Source organism: Dermacentor silvarum, chromosome 10 (genome assembly GCF_013339745.2).
Source record: "Dermacentor silvarum isolate Dsil-2018 chromosome 10, BIME_Dsil_1.4, whole genome shotgun sequence".
In the NCBI taxonomy this organism is placed as follows: domain Eukaryota; kingdom Metazoa; phylum Arthropoda; class Arachnida; order Ixodida; family Ixodidae; genus Dermacentor; species Dermacentor silvarum.
In genome coordinates, this window is record NC_051163.1 from 33583921 (window position 1) to 33597496 (window position 13576).

Genomic DNA, 13576 nt, shown 5'->3' on the forward strand with positions numbered 1-13576 from the left:
ATGGAGACTACGCAGTTATGACGGCACATGGCCAATGTGGTGTCATGCACGGCGGTAAATGCAAGAATAAGGGCTATAAAGGTACTAAGCTTTCCGCGGTTCTTGTCGTTCGCGTATGATTTCCGCATATGATTATGGTGATGCGGACTCTGCCGCTTCATTTTGATTGGACGCTAGTGCCACTTTTGCTCTTTTGTGTCGCACATTTATGGCGCTCCACGCTCGCTGAACTCCCAAGAGTTATCCGAATTTACCGGTGTGCAGTCAAATACATCCGAATTAACGAGAGTTTGATGATTGCACTAAATAATGCATACACCTGCCGGGACCGGAGGACGAGGTTTTGCTGTATTGGTTACACAGGCATGACGAATTGGAAAATTGTTAACGAAGTCTTAATCGTTTGTGATAAAAATTAAGTCCCAACACACCACCGCACTGACATTGGCTTACCTGATGGCCGCAGCAGCAATGTGGGGGCCGCAACATCTCCGCGATGAGTGCTGAACGCCATCTCTTCAACGAGCTCCGACTTCCTAAGACGAGACGCTATGACGGCGAGGTAGAGCGCCCGCTTCACGTGGTAGCGCTGGTTCAGGAAGTCTGTCTTTTCGAAGCACTCCTGGCAATTCAGAAAGAGAGCGGCCACATGGCCCCAATAAGAGGAAGCTTGACATCAAGAGCTCTAATCTAAACACGTGGTAACGAAAAAATCAATTTCTTTCTTTGATTTTGATTGCAATAAACACCTGTAGAGTGAATATAGTACACACCCAAATATAACATGGGGCAATTTTAAGGCCCGGATTCTGAAACACTCCTTTCCTTACTAAAGACGTCTTACACGCTGTAAGGCGACCTGGCGTCAATTCTGGAACGCCCCTTACTAAGTGGCACTAAGTTAGGGCCTCCTTGGTGCTTCCTTGCGCTTAGGGAGCCAGCAAGCTACCTTCATGCTTCCTAACCGCGCTCCTCTACCTGAGCGCATGCTCCTCCGCATGAAATTGCACGCGGTACGCTCGGCTTGGATAGGTGCCGTGCGCAGCCAATGCCGCGGCAGCCAGCGGCCGTGTATTGACGTCCAGTTTGGTTCCGCAGACTGCGCTTTGGGCCATTTCTATTGTGATTCTGTTTTTCTGGGAAAAGCGAGCAGCGAGAATGACGGCCTTGTGATATTTATCCAAAGACGATAGCTTCGAAAGCTATGCAAGGTTTCTTCTAAGTGCAAATGAACTTCTTTACGGGACTGTGTACAAGCCTCCGCCGTTGACTCCAGTCCGGCATGTGATTGACAGGCAGTATCCACTGGAACACTACAACGAAGTGGAGTTTCTAGCCCGGTATCGTTTTTCCAAGCGAGCTGTTACAGCCATACTGGCAGAGCTGCAACTGTATTGTAACACTGACAACAGAGAAGCGCCGCTACCTGCTCTGCTGAAGGTCTTCATCGCACTGCGTTTTTACGGAAAGGGTGCCATGCAAACTGTTGTGGCGACCTTGTGTGTGTATCGCAACCCTTTATATGCCGATGCATTTGAGATAAGACACAGCTGATATGCCTACGTCTGTATCCCAAGTACGTTCGGCTGCCAAACGCCAGTGAAGCGAGGTCAGTCATGACTAGGTTCTATGCCATTGGAGGATTCCCCGGGGTTACTGCGTGCATAGATCGTACTCATATACCCATTAAAAGCCCCGGTGTAGACGACGCAGAAGAGACTGAGGAAGAACGAACCGCACGCCTCGAGGAGCGTTGTAAGTACGAAGCGGCCAGGCGATTGGATTCAGATGAGGATAGCACCCTAAACGTGTTCAAGTCACTGGACGACAACCCGCCTCACCGACCATCGGGCCGTCTTTGTGGCAATTGAGAAACAACAAGATGAAGACTTTCACAATAAATATGTTACACTTTAAGAATGTCTAGTCTTTAATGCAACCATAACTTAACGAGAGGTAACAACCAAACCTAAACGATAAAGATGTAACCGTAGAGAGAACCAAGCTAAACAATAAGATTAACCATACCTCTCGCTATGCACACCCAGGCATAACTGAGTTAATCCAAAGCAAAATTTTCTTCCTCCGTGAAATACGTTTTGCCCGGCATGGCAAATACACACACACACACACACGCACGCACGAAACCAAACGAAGGCCAAAAAAGAAAAAAAAAAGGGACGCCTGCCCACCAAACTGTCAGATGCTGCCAAAGTTGCTGGACTGAGCTTGCTTTCCTGCCATGTGCATCATTTTTGAGCTATTTTTACGTCACTAACGAAAGAAATTGAATTTATGTCCTGGTACAGAAGTAGAAATGCAATTCTAGCAGTACCGGAAGTTTCCTTTATCAATTCATTACAAATATTTTGCATATTTTGCATTTTTCATAAGTAATCTCGAAACCAGAAGCCTGTAACATTCCACTTCCTTTGGTGAGGCGCTCCTTCCTCAAGGAAGGTGAAAGGAAGCTTTTAGAATTCGCGATAGCCTTCTGAGGGTGCCTAACGTTAAGGTAGCATGAAGGACTCCTTGCGTAAGGTAGGGAAACAGTCTAAGGTTAGGAGCATTTCTGAATCCGGGCCTAAGACTGCACAAAAGGAAAAGAAAATTTTTATTCACATAAATGTACGCACTAAACACTTACCGCACTTTGATATTTCTTTATCAAGGCACAATTGGAGATTAAAAAGAGTAATTGTATAAGTCATCCGTCTATCAAACTGTATCATGGAGGGAATGTTTTTCTTGATGTACAAGTGTAGACACCGTTATTTGACTGCCCTGTTTTCGCATATGTGTTCTTAGTGCCATGTTTGTCCTACATATTTAGCGGCCACTGCCAGTTAATAAACATTACGAGTTAAGGAAATTCGCAGGCGCAAGTTGGAATCAGCTAGCACAAAACAGGGGTAATTGGAGATCCCAGGGAGAGGCCTTCGTCCTGCAGTGGACAGAAATATAGGCTCATGATGATTAATGCGAGAGCATTACTTGGCTCACTGTGCGACCCCGCCACCATCAGAAAGCCGTGGCAGAAAAACGGCACACAAATTACATCTCCTTCATCAAAAAAAAAAAAAACTACAGTGGTCACGGTGAGGATTCAATCCTCTGCACCACCACCACTGCTCCGCAGCCGAGCGCGCTAAGCACTGCACTACCAATGCAACAGAGATGAACATCTTCGAGGTTGTACACATGGTTGGGCTCTGCCTGGCTGGCACTAGATGCCACATGATAAGAGTGGCACCACTCTCCGCTCTACAGAGTCTTCAATGTCCGAAGTTGAATCATTCGCGTCTACATCATCAGGCGTGACAGTAAAGCGTGGCCGGAGGCACCAGTTCATTGCCGATTAAGTACAAGATTATCGCAACGCAGTGAAACAACGTTCACCCCCCCAGTCCCCGACAATGCAAAAGCCAGAGCGAGCGCAGTTAGATGCAGCGAAGCAATGTGCACGCCCCAAGACACTGACCACATTTCGCTGCAACACCAAACCCGGGGACACACTCGGCGACAAATAATGCTCTCTCATTTACACATCATAAGAACTGCTAAGGTGCGTGCCCTCCCATGTGATTGTGTCTTTTTCGTGCTACCTTCTGTTACAAGTTAAAACACTGCCAGTTCATTTAACCTTATTTTACTGAGACAACGCATCGCCGGGTAAGTCCACCGAGAGTTGCTCATTTGTGCCGTCCACAGGGTTTCTCATTAAGCACTTCTTAAAAAGCAAGCATGAAAAATGCGCCAACGTAATAACAAGTCAGCAAAGCTCATAAAATGGGTAACTCCGTGCTTGCTGGCCTTAGGCCCAGAAATATTGAAGAAAGCTTTCTATAACATTGACTCTACTTAGTGTTGTGTTTCCTTGAATTTTTTTTTTTTTTCATTTTCGAACATGACAAGTTTGAACTTTCAATCTTTCAATCTTGCTTGCCTATCCATCAGTACCTGTAAAACATTTTCCTGAACAGGATCTATTTTATCATAGAACTTAATGCAACATTCGTAAACCGTGCGGTGTTGCTCGCCGTTTGGAGAGCGCGGGAGAGATTTATCGACTGCCGCGCGGCACGAGCCTGAACCCTTATTCATACTCATTGCAGCAAATCTGGTAGAGTTGCCAGGTATGCACTTTTGTGGCAGTAACGTATGATGCTCGCAAAGCGGGGTTACCACTTGAGTTCTAAGGGAGCTGTGCCGGGACCGGTCGAAAACGACGTAACAGCCGGGAAAACGCAGCCCCCGGGAACGTCCTGTAACACTATGCGACGCTGACCATCGTGTTTGATGGCCGGAAATCCGCTAGGTGGAGATAAGTAATTAAAGGGAAACTGAACTTCCCCAAATGGCAGACAGGAAACCCCGGGTTCCTCGAAAGGAACCAGCCATATTGCTGTGAAAATCCACGCATCCGGTACCTGGCGAGACATTCCGAGGATGAGTGCTTCGACGAAAATTAAAAACGGGTGCGCGTTAGAATCGAATAAATACGGTAAACGTTTGTATTTTTCGAATTTTCGTGCCGAACCTGCATTTAACGAAATCCTCTTTATAACGAAGTTTTTCGGGAATTTGTCAATTTCGTTATATCCAGGTTTAACTGTATAACATTGACTCTACTCAGTGTCGTGTTTCTTTGAAATATATATATATTTTTTCATTTTTGAACATGCCAACTTTGAACTTTAAAATTTGTAAACATACTCATGTATGTTCATGTAGGGGGGCGGGGGGGTGAGGCCGGGGGAGAAGGGCATGCATTTTTGTTTGTTTGCCCCAAGCACGCACTTTTTATGGGATAAATACACACTTTATTTATGATTACATGCCTTTAGATGGTACACATAGGGAGCAGCAAGCTAGGTCCACAGCAAAGACTTGGAAGCAATACAGTGACTATTTGAGCTACTTAGATTTCGCCAATTTAGCCTGCTTCAGAAAGTTGCCCAAATAAACTTGCACAAAACAAGTAGCCTTCTGTTTAGCGCCCTGCACTGCCACAAGTAAAACATTGTAAAACCTGTAAAAGATTTTCCCAAACAGGATTTATTTTATCACAGAACTTGATGCAACATTCGTAAAACTGTAGAACGAGCCTGAATTTACACTCATTGCGGCAAATCTGGTAGAGTTAGCAGGTATGCATTTTTGTATAAGCTCACGAAGCACTTGGGATTCCTGTGTTGGCCACCGGCAGACAGCCCAGAACAGCTATTGCTGTAAAAATAGTTTTTTTTTATCGCTGCTCTTCATTCTGTATCAGCAACTCTGGGCTCAGCTTCATCAGCTACTTACCAGAGGCATTTCTAAGGCTAAGTCCACGACAGCATCAGGACCAACGGCCCCGCCGAAGGCGTGGCTCCCCACCACCTGAACAGTCTTGGGAGGCACGAAACGGAACCGGCACTTCGGGTCACGCGGCAGTCCACTTGGAAGCGGCAGTGGCACTTTCTTTAGCATGGTCTCGGGTTTGTCCTGAGGCAACACGCGCAGAAAGGAGGGTGACGCGTTAGACAGTGCAAGCGACCAATACGCAAACAACTTGCGTACAAGGCAACAGTGTGCGCCACTTTAAGACACTGTAATGAACCCTCAAAAGCGGCTGAATTTGATTCTGTTATTTCCAACAATCAGCAAGACAAAATAATGTTTATCACTCGAGTTTTGCACCGAAAGAAAGAAAAACAAGACGAGACTAATTTTGGAAGCAGTTTGTAAGGGCATCGGTCACCAAAGAAGGAGGTCAAACTGCGATGACACAGTTTTGCTGCCATCGCCAACTTTGTTTATCTTTGCCTTAGTAACAGCTTTTTCGCGCTGCGTAGTTGCTTCTTGAACCCCATGACCACGCTCAGCAAACGGAAAACAAACGCACAACTCTGCTTCCTGTGGGATTGTAAACGATGGCTGACAGTGACCTGATGACGACAAAGGCAACGGCTGTCGTCATCAACGGCTGTCAATGGACGGCCACAGTAAACACAGTTTCGAGCCTTTAACTGCTGTTACACTGAAATAAATCACAATTATACATTATGTCAGGATGGCCCGTGAACTTAAATTGCACCCGTAAGACCTCTTTCCTCAAAAATACCACTTCGCTAAGAAAAAAATGACGCACACACCAAGACCTTCCTTGTAGCGAAATTTCCCTGAAGGCCATCTCTTGTACGCATGTAGTTTGGATGCGTCCATCGGGGATGGCGAGCGTTTGCTTCAACAAGGCAATGACTGAACAGAGGGCAGGTAAGATCTCGGGGCACCTCAGATCGCACTGAGTTTCTTCCAAAAGCTACTAGAGAGAACTCCGACACTGGGATCTTTCAGCCCCGTGGGTATCACTTGATGGGTAGTACACGGACTTATCTACCCTTTATGCTTTTATGGCCAGATGTTCTTGTGGCATTATGAGGAACCCTGGAACTTCCAGGGTTCCAGCTCTGCAATAGGTGGTGTGCAAATCCACGCCTCAGTGGTGGCGCCCTCTGTATAATAGATTCAGATCTCTAAGGCTATGCTTTTGCATGTTGCGTGCGGCGGAAGCAATTGAGGGAGCTGGAAGCACGTTGTCGGGTTTCGGACACCACCTACTGCTTCTGGCTCTAGCAGTTAGAAAAAGCAAACCATTCGAGATCCGCTCCTGTTACTTGAAGGGAGCCATCGCCGAGGGGTTGGATTTGGAGTCTATATTTGATTGAAGAAGATCAATCCACAAAGTCGTTTAAAGCCAAAGGGACAAAGCTTTAGGCAAATTCAAACACTAACCATCATTCCCATGTTAGCTCAGCTGCCACACTTGTGTCAAAGTTCCATCCACACTAACTAGCACTTAATTAACTTACTAACATTTGTAGGAAACTCTATGAATCGGACGACATGGATTCACACAAGCTGTGCTATCTGCAACAGCAATAGGGCAACTTACTTGAATGCGGTCCCAGGATGGAATAGTCGTAAGCGTCTTCCGGAAGAGGCCGAGCCAGGCATCAAAGTGATGATTGTGCTTCTCCTTCGGGGCAATCTCCTTCAGCATGTCTGATAACTGCGAGATGGTCACAATTAATCAGTCATTATGTTTATTTGCAAAGGTGTTCCATTTGGGGTCCTATAGCTCAATTTCAGAGACAAAGAAAAAATTATTAATGCAGAAAGCTTTTCTGCATTAATAATTTTTTGTTTCTGTCGCATAAATTGAAAATCTTATTATAAGGTGTGTTTAGAAACTTGTGAAAAGTGTCTACATACACCTTATAATTTGACTTCAAATTATGCCTACAGTGCGAGTGCAGAGAATGCCAAGCAGCAAATACATCAAACATTAATTCGACGTGCCAATGTTAAAATTTGAAAGATGCTACAGTGAAGGCCAAAAAAGAAATACTAAAATTTGGCAAGAAATAGTAATAATTCTTTTACTACTTAACCCAAGAAACCACAAACAACATTCCAGATCAATATATTTTTTAACTTTCATCTTTATTTCTGGCCATCAGCGCACATATGTACAAAAAGAAATAAAAAAATAAAATGGTATTTGAGTTAAAAATTAACCAGTGCAATAAGTATTTAATTATAATTTGGTTTGCTCAGTTATCCACAACTGGAACTTCCCTTCAGCGTATGATAAACGCTACTACGGGCTTTCTTTCCGCCACTAAAATCAGAATTTGAGGTATCAATTCAGTGTACAAAGAAAAGTTGCAGTTTCGCTCGAAAGGCAAGGCATTGACTGCATTATACAGCTATACGAAGTAACGATAGCAGTTTTATCGGCCCTATAAACTTGTAAACATTCACTTACTAACTAAATTAACAAGCATGGTGTCACCCGCGCCCAAGCAAACATGAACGCATCTCACTCAATGACCGCAGAAACTTGCTGTCAATAACGCTGTCGTGAGGACGCGCAGCAGCATCTGCAAGCAAATTGACCTTCCTACTGCCTCTTGCTTCAACTCGAACTAAGCGGCGAGAACACAGCACGCAATAAGCTATCGGCATTCAGCACACTCTGTCCCCATTACCGATCACTTTCAAGATAAGGCCTGCAGAAACGCGCTCGGCCACGCCACGCACAGCCACCACCGAAGTTGACCATTGTGCTCGATGGAAGACGGCGCACTTCCTCCCTTGCATGTGCCAAATTGAGGTACCACCGTCAGCTCACCCTCGCACGTACAGCATACGGCGTGCGGCCATGATGTTCTCGCCCTTGGGCTTTACACGGAACATCACGGCGACACCGTAAATCCGCCTGACGTGTCCATATAATTGCTATTGCAATAAAATATGCTTGGCATTAAGGTACTGTTTATTGTTCAATGGTCACCTCACTTTGTTCTGTAAGGACACAGCAGTCACAGATAGAATGATACCCACCACAGACAAAAGAAAATATTCATGAAATTTACTTATAATATTCATTTAATATGGCGGCCGAAATTTTGGTAGTTGCAACACATTGTCTTTGCGGAGTTGGTGGCAGCATCGTGGATGAGTTTAAATAATCAAGCAAATTTGAGAAATCAGGATCTGAAAAAAAATTGGTCAACAACTGTATTTGTATATATTTTTTTAATGTAGTTTTGTTCAAGACTTTAAAGCAAAAAAAAAAAAGAAGGTGCCCGATAGGAATTCCGCTATATGACTTTGCTCTGTCTGTCGCTTTGATGGATTTGAGTGCCACATGTTTGCGCTACAGCAAACACGACTGCCAGTCTGCGTCAAATTTTCATGGGACTAAATCAGTTGCAAGTCCAGTGTCTTGCCGTGCACTTCTGCCTCTATTCCTTGGAGACTTTTTCGACCATTCTGAGCTCGCTGAGCTACATTTTGCAACATTTCGTAGCACGAATCAGGCTCACTTGTGATCTTTAACTTGTAGATTGAATTATACTAAAGTCAGACGGACAAATTTAGTGACACTTTGAGAGAGTGTATTTTGCATCGAGGAGTGTAACTTTGGCACCATGGCGCTAGATGGCAAAACAAAGTGGCATTCGGGATTCATAACAACAATGATGTAGGAAGCCATAGGGCTTGGTTTGATTCTCAGCTCGTTGAGTTTTAGAAACGATTCCTGGTTTATTAAAAAAAATGATTATTTACAAAAACATTTGTAATAGAAATAGATATTATAATCTCGTTAATACCACTACTCATTTCGAGCCAATACAAGCAAGGTACATATCCAAAATCCAGAGTCAAAATGGCAGACTCCATGTCGGGCGATCATATGGGTACCGAAAATGCATGTTTCAAGCTTGTTTTGACTTCACTAATGTTATGGGGATGCTCACAACATTTGAAATCATGAAAAAAGTGATCTTAGAATTAGTGCCGGCATTGCATCGGGTGCTTTTTATTCATCCTTGGAGCACTGCTACCGAGGCTACACACTTCAGAGCAGTGAAGTGAGTGCACCGAATGCACTCACTGGCAAGTGCACTCCCACGGGACGTTTAACTAAACCTTTCCGTCTGACAGCCTGAAAATGACACTGATGGCAAAGCGAACTCGCTCAAAGTGACATTAGGTTGCCCGTCAAACTGGGGTACTAGATGCCTCTGTGCATGTACTGCACCTTCATGTTCGTGGGTCATCAGTTTTTCATGCCTAGCCTCTCTCTAGCCTCATGTTCACATGTGTGCTGAAGAAAAAGCAGAGACAGATGAATGGCAAAGTTCTTCCCTCCTGGATCTTTTTTTTAAGCAGGCAAAGACAGAGACGGGAGAAAATTATTCACACGATGTCTTCCACCTCATCTAGCTGAGAGAGACCCATTCAGACTGAAAAAAAGGAAATTGTATTCTGGGGCTTTACATGCCAAAACAAAAATCTGATCATGAGGCAACGCCATATTGGGGGGCTCCGGATTAATTGTAACCACTTAAGGAGCTTTAATGAGCACCCAATGCATGCCAACCAATTCAGAATCAACTCAGAAGCGCCTTTAAAAGTACAAATGGGTGTAAACACTACTGTAAACAGTCCCCTTTCCTCTGTCTTCCAACACTCATCTCTGGATATTGAATGCCCTGGTAAACACAGGGGACAAATTTCTTTTTTAGCTTGTGATATTACTTGCACTTTTTTCATGAATAACCAGGTTCATGAAAGAATGAGAAAACACATCCCGCAGAATGAACGTCTTGGAGAATGAACCAGCCCACGGAACGAATTAGGTTTATTCTGCATGGCACCACTGTGGTGTCACGGGTTTCAGTTTGTGCATGGCCGACTCATATGCCTCAAGTGGCTCTACTCTGAGGCCCTGATTGCTATCGCTCGTTTCTTCCCTTTATATATATATATATATATATATGCTTACATGTATCCGTGAGAGGAAGCTCTTCGTGTCTGCACTTTGTTTGCACCTGTGTTATCATGCCGACTTCAGGCGCGATCCCTGTTCTTTGGGGGGCATTTTCGCCACCCATGTCAACTCAACAGTTATGTACCGACTTGCCCACCAAGCAACCTAGCTCACCTGCAAGCCAAAGAGGTTTGAATGGAACAGCGTCTCGACCTCCTTGAGGTTGTTGAGCTCCTCGGCAGTTGGCGGTTTGTACAGGTCGGACTTCTTGAGCTTCTTCGAAACCTGCGAGTTGGCCGCCGAGTCGACAGCACGTTTCTGAACTCCCCCGTGCTCTGTCCCCTGTTCGATATCGTCATCGCCAAGGTCGCCCAGAAACTGGGAAATGTCCTGGTCACCATCCGAGTAGTCCTCGTCCTCTTCATCGAAGTCATCCTCCGACTCTGGATCAGGCAAAGGTGGTTTTGGCGGAGGTTTCCTCAATTTTGACGGTGCCATCTGGACCTGCCGCGACGCCTGAAAGTTTTGAAATGATAACAGCAAGGCCAGAATGTCATGGTGCTGTCACAATTCTCACAGTGCCGCGAAACAATCTATATATATATATATATATATATATATATATATATATATATATATATAAAGGCGGTTAAGGGATGTCGCAGACTAATATGGCCACCATGACACTGCTTAACGCAGTTGCAAGATGTCTTGACCAAGAGGCTTGTGCGCGCAGACTAGGGGACGGAGACCGAAAACGAGACAATCACCGTCCTCTAGTTTCTACGCAAAAGCCAACCGTCGTGAAATGCTACCAAGTCGGCCAAACAAATGTAGCCTATCCAGTTTAGCTTACCGACTGACAAAGACAAGCGGCGATCGTCGATACTACACAGCCTGACGACCACTCGACAGGTTTCGCCTAACTCTACACACCGAAAGGAACGTAGCGCTTCAGTATAGCAATTAGTACTCGAGTACTGTCATGAAATGATATAACGACTTGCAAACGATGTCCAGTGGATCTGACTGCTCGACACTTGACACAGTGCAGAAATTTAATCGTAAGCATCCAGTAAAGCGGGGAAGTGCGCAGACGCGCATACACACAAGAAAAATTGCAGGCATACACATGTCGTCCATAGCGTTACAACGCCAGCCGCAATCACGCTTGCACATATGATTATTTTCACTGAATATCGCGCCGACGAGAGCATTTTGGAGCAGTACCGGTGACTTTGCTGACTTGGCCGGACGTTTCATTGCCTGTAAATCACTGCTGCAAGTGGTCAACACGTGTTCATATCGGTCACGACAACACGCTAAAACACAACCGCGCCATGTGCTACAAGAACGACGGCAGCGCCACCGGAAACCGAGGCGGCCAACATATTGATGCACTAGAGATATGATATACCATGGCCTCCGAACCTGCCAGAGTACGCAATCTCGAAGGCAATGCACTACACGAACATTAAACGAAAAATAGGAGCGAAGATATTATAAAAAAATTTTTGGTGAACTAATATCACGTCCTGCTGTTGTGTGCCCGTAATACTTGTGCCCGCGATAAAAAAAATGAATATTGTACAATGCAGTGCGCAAGATGCAGAAATATTCGTAGCACACTTTACATACCTGTTCAAAAAGTTCTGACAAAGCACCTTTCTTTATTTATTCCTTGTAAATGAACTATTGTCAGATGCACAGGAAACTTTCAGTTCCACCATGGCCATCTGATATATATTTTTTTCTTATTCTTTTATAGTACTCGTCAATTACTCACTCTTTCCCCTGCAAACACCAATCATCATCTTCTTGCCTGTGCCGCCAGTGCCTTTCGGTGTGTGAAATCATGGAGGAAGGAAATGGGTGAAATGGAGTGAATGGCGGGAAGTACACAGCTTCGGCTCCTTTTCTTTGCATAACTTCTCATAACCAGCATATAGGTGCCATCGTGTGCCCGAGGCGGTTTCTCGTTCATTACTGCAGTGCCCAGGTGAGGTGTTCACAACTATACGTATGTTATCTTCTATAGTTTCGGATTATTACGGCCAAGTTGCGCCTGCAGCTGCATCGATAGTACGAACCGTGCACAATGGCACGAACGTGCTGTCGACGCAAATCGATCGTCGTGTAATAACGCGTACTGTTGGCGACTGCGCAATTAAACGTTCGATAGTAGGTGAGTCTTAATTGTCGCTTTTGTGTTTTCATCACGGAATCGTGCACAAACAGTTCCTTGAATAATATAGTCGTAATGCCGCTGACACGTATTTGCGCTGCGGAAGTAGGTGGGCACACGCTTGCCTAATATTGCCACATTTAAAAGGGAAAGCCTGCGTGTCATATAAAGTGGATTATAACCCCTTTGCCACTTCTGTGCAGTGGTAGCAAGGAATAGAGCACAAACATTAAGTAGGGTAAAATTCTGCTAACCTAAATTACATGAATTACTAATTTTTTAATGCATCTTTTGTTTTTTTTCTCATCGGTGATGTTTATGTATGGTATATGTTATAGTGCTTGAATTGTAAGCAATTAGAAAAAAATGTATTTCTGCTCAGCTGCTCCTTTTGTTTTACGGGTATTTGGGGCTGGTCAAGCTGCCATGTGCAGCTTTTTTACCCCACTTTCCCTCCGCAATACTGTATTTTGTTTTGTGGAAATAAAGCATACTACTACTACTACCACTACTACTACTACTACTACTTCCATTTTACTTCAGAGTGATGTCGGTAGCAACCTCGAATTGTTTTTTCTTTCTTGAAATGCTTGCTGCCAATAAATAACTTGTGCATGTAATTCGAGCGGGTGATTCAATCCTTTTTATGAAGAAACGTAGCACGACTGAGTTTACAATATTCAAATATTTAGTTCCTCTGTAATTATGATGACTCATATAAAATGCACAAAGAGCCATTCTACCACGTTGATTTCCCAACTGGAACCACTTGCTACCCAGTTGCTTTCCAACTGGGACCAATTGGTGTGTAACTGGGACCAGTTGGTTTCCAGCTGGAACCAGTTCATCCCAGCTGATCCCAGTTGACTCCCAGTTGGAAATTTTCACCTGGGTTGCTTTCAGTGGAGTCTCAAGCACCCTGACATAAAATTAGGTATGTTTCATACATGTATCGACAGTCGATCATAATTCATGACTGAATTAAGGGGATAATAATATCAATGTTCAGTTAGCTGAGTTGAAGAATCGTCATGCGGTGACATGTTATGAGCCTACGAATTATA

General features: G+C 44.5%; 1 protein-coding gene across 1 annotated transcript in view; it reads right to left on the reverse strand.

Moving 5' to 3' along the window:
• The window catches only part of LOC119431118 (nucleolar protein 6), a 50239-nt gene extending 38538 nt beyond the window's left edge, over positions 1-11701 (reverse strand). The window contains exons 1-5 of the mRNA XM_037698592.2: positions 11558-11701; positions 10502-10843; positions 6938-7054; positions 5308-5487; positions 454-622 (exon numbers count right to left, since the gene is read on the reverse strand). Coding sequence (XP_037554520.1) covers positions 454-622; positions 5308-5487; positions 6938-7054; positions 10502-10843; positions 11558-11590 — 841 coding nt within the window. The 5' untranslated portion in view covers positions 11591-11701. The remainder of the gene's footprint in view (positions 1-453; positions 623-5307; positions 5488-6937; positions 7055-10501; positions 10844-11557) is intronic.
• Positions 11702-13576: the final 1875 nt, after the last annotated feature.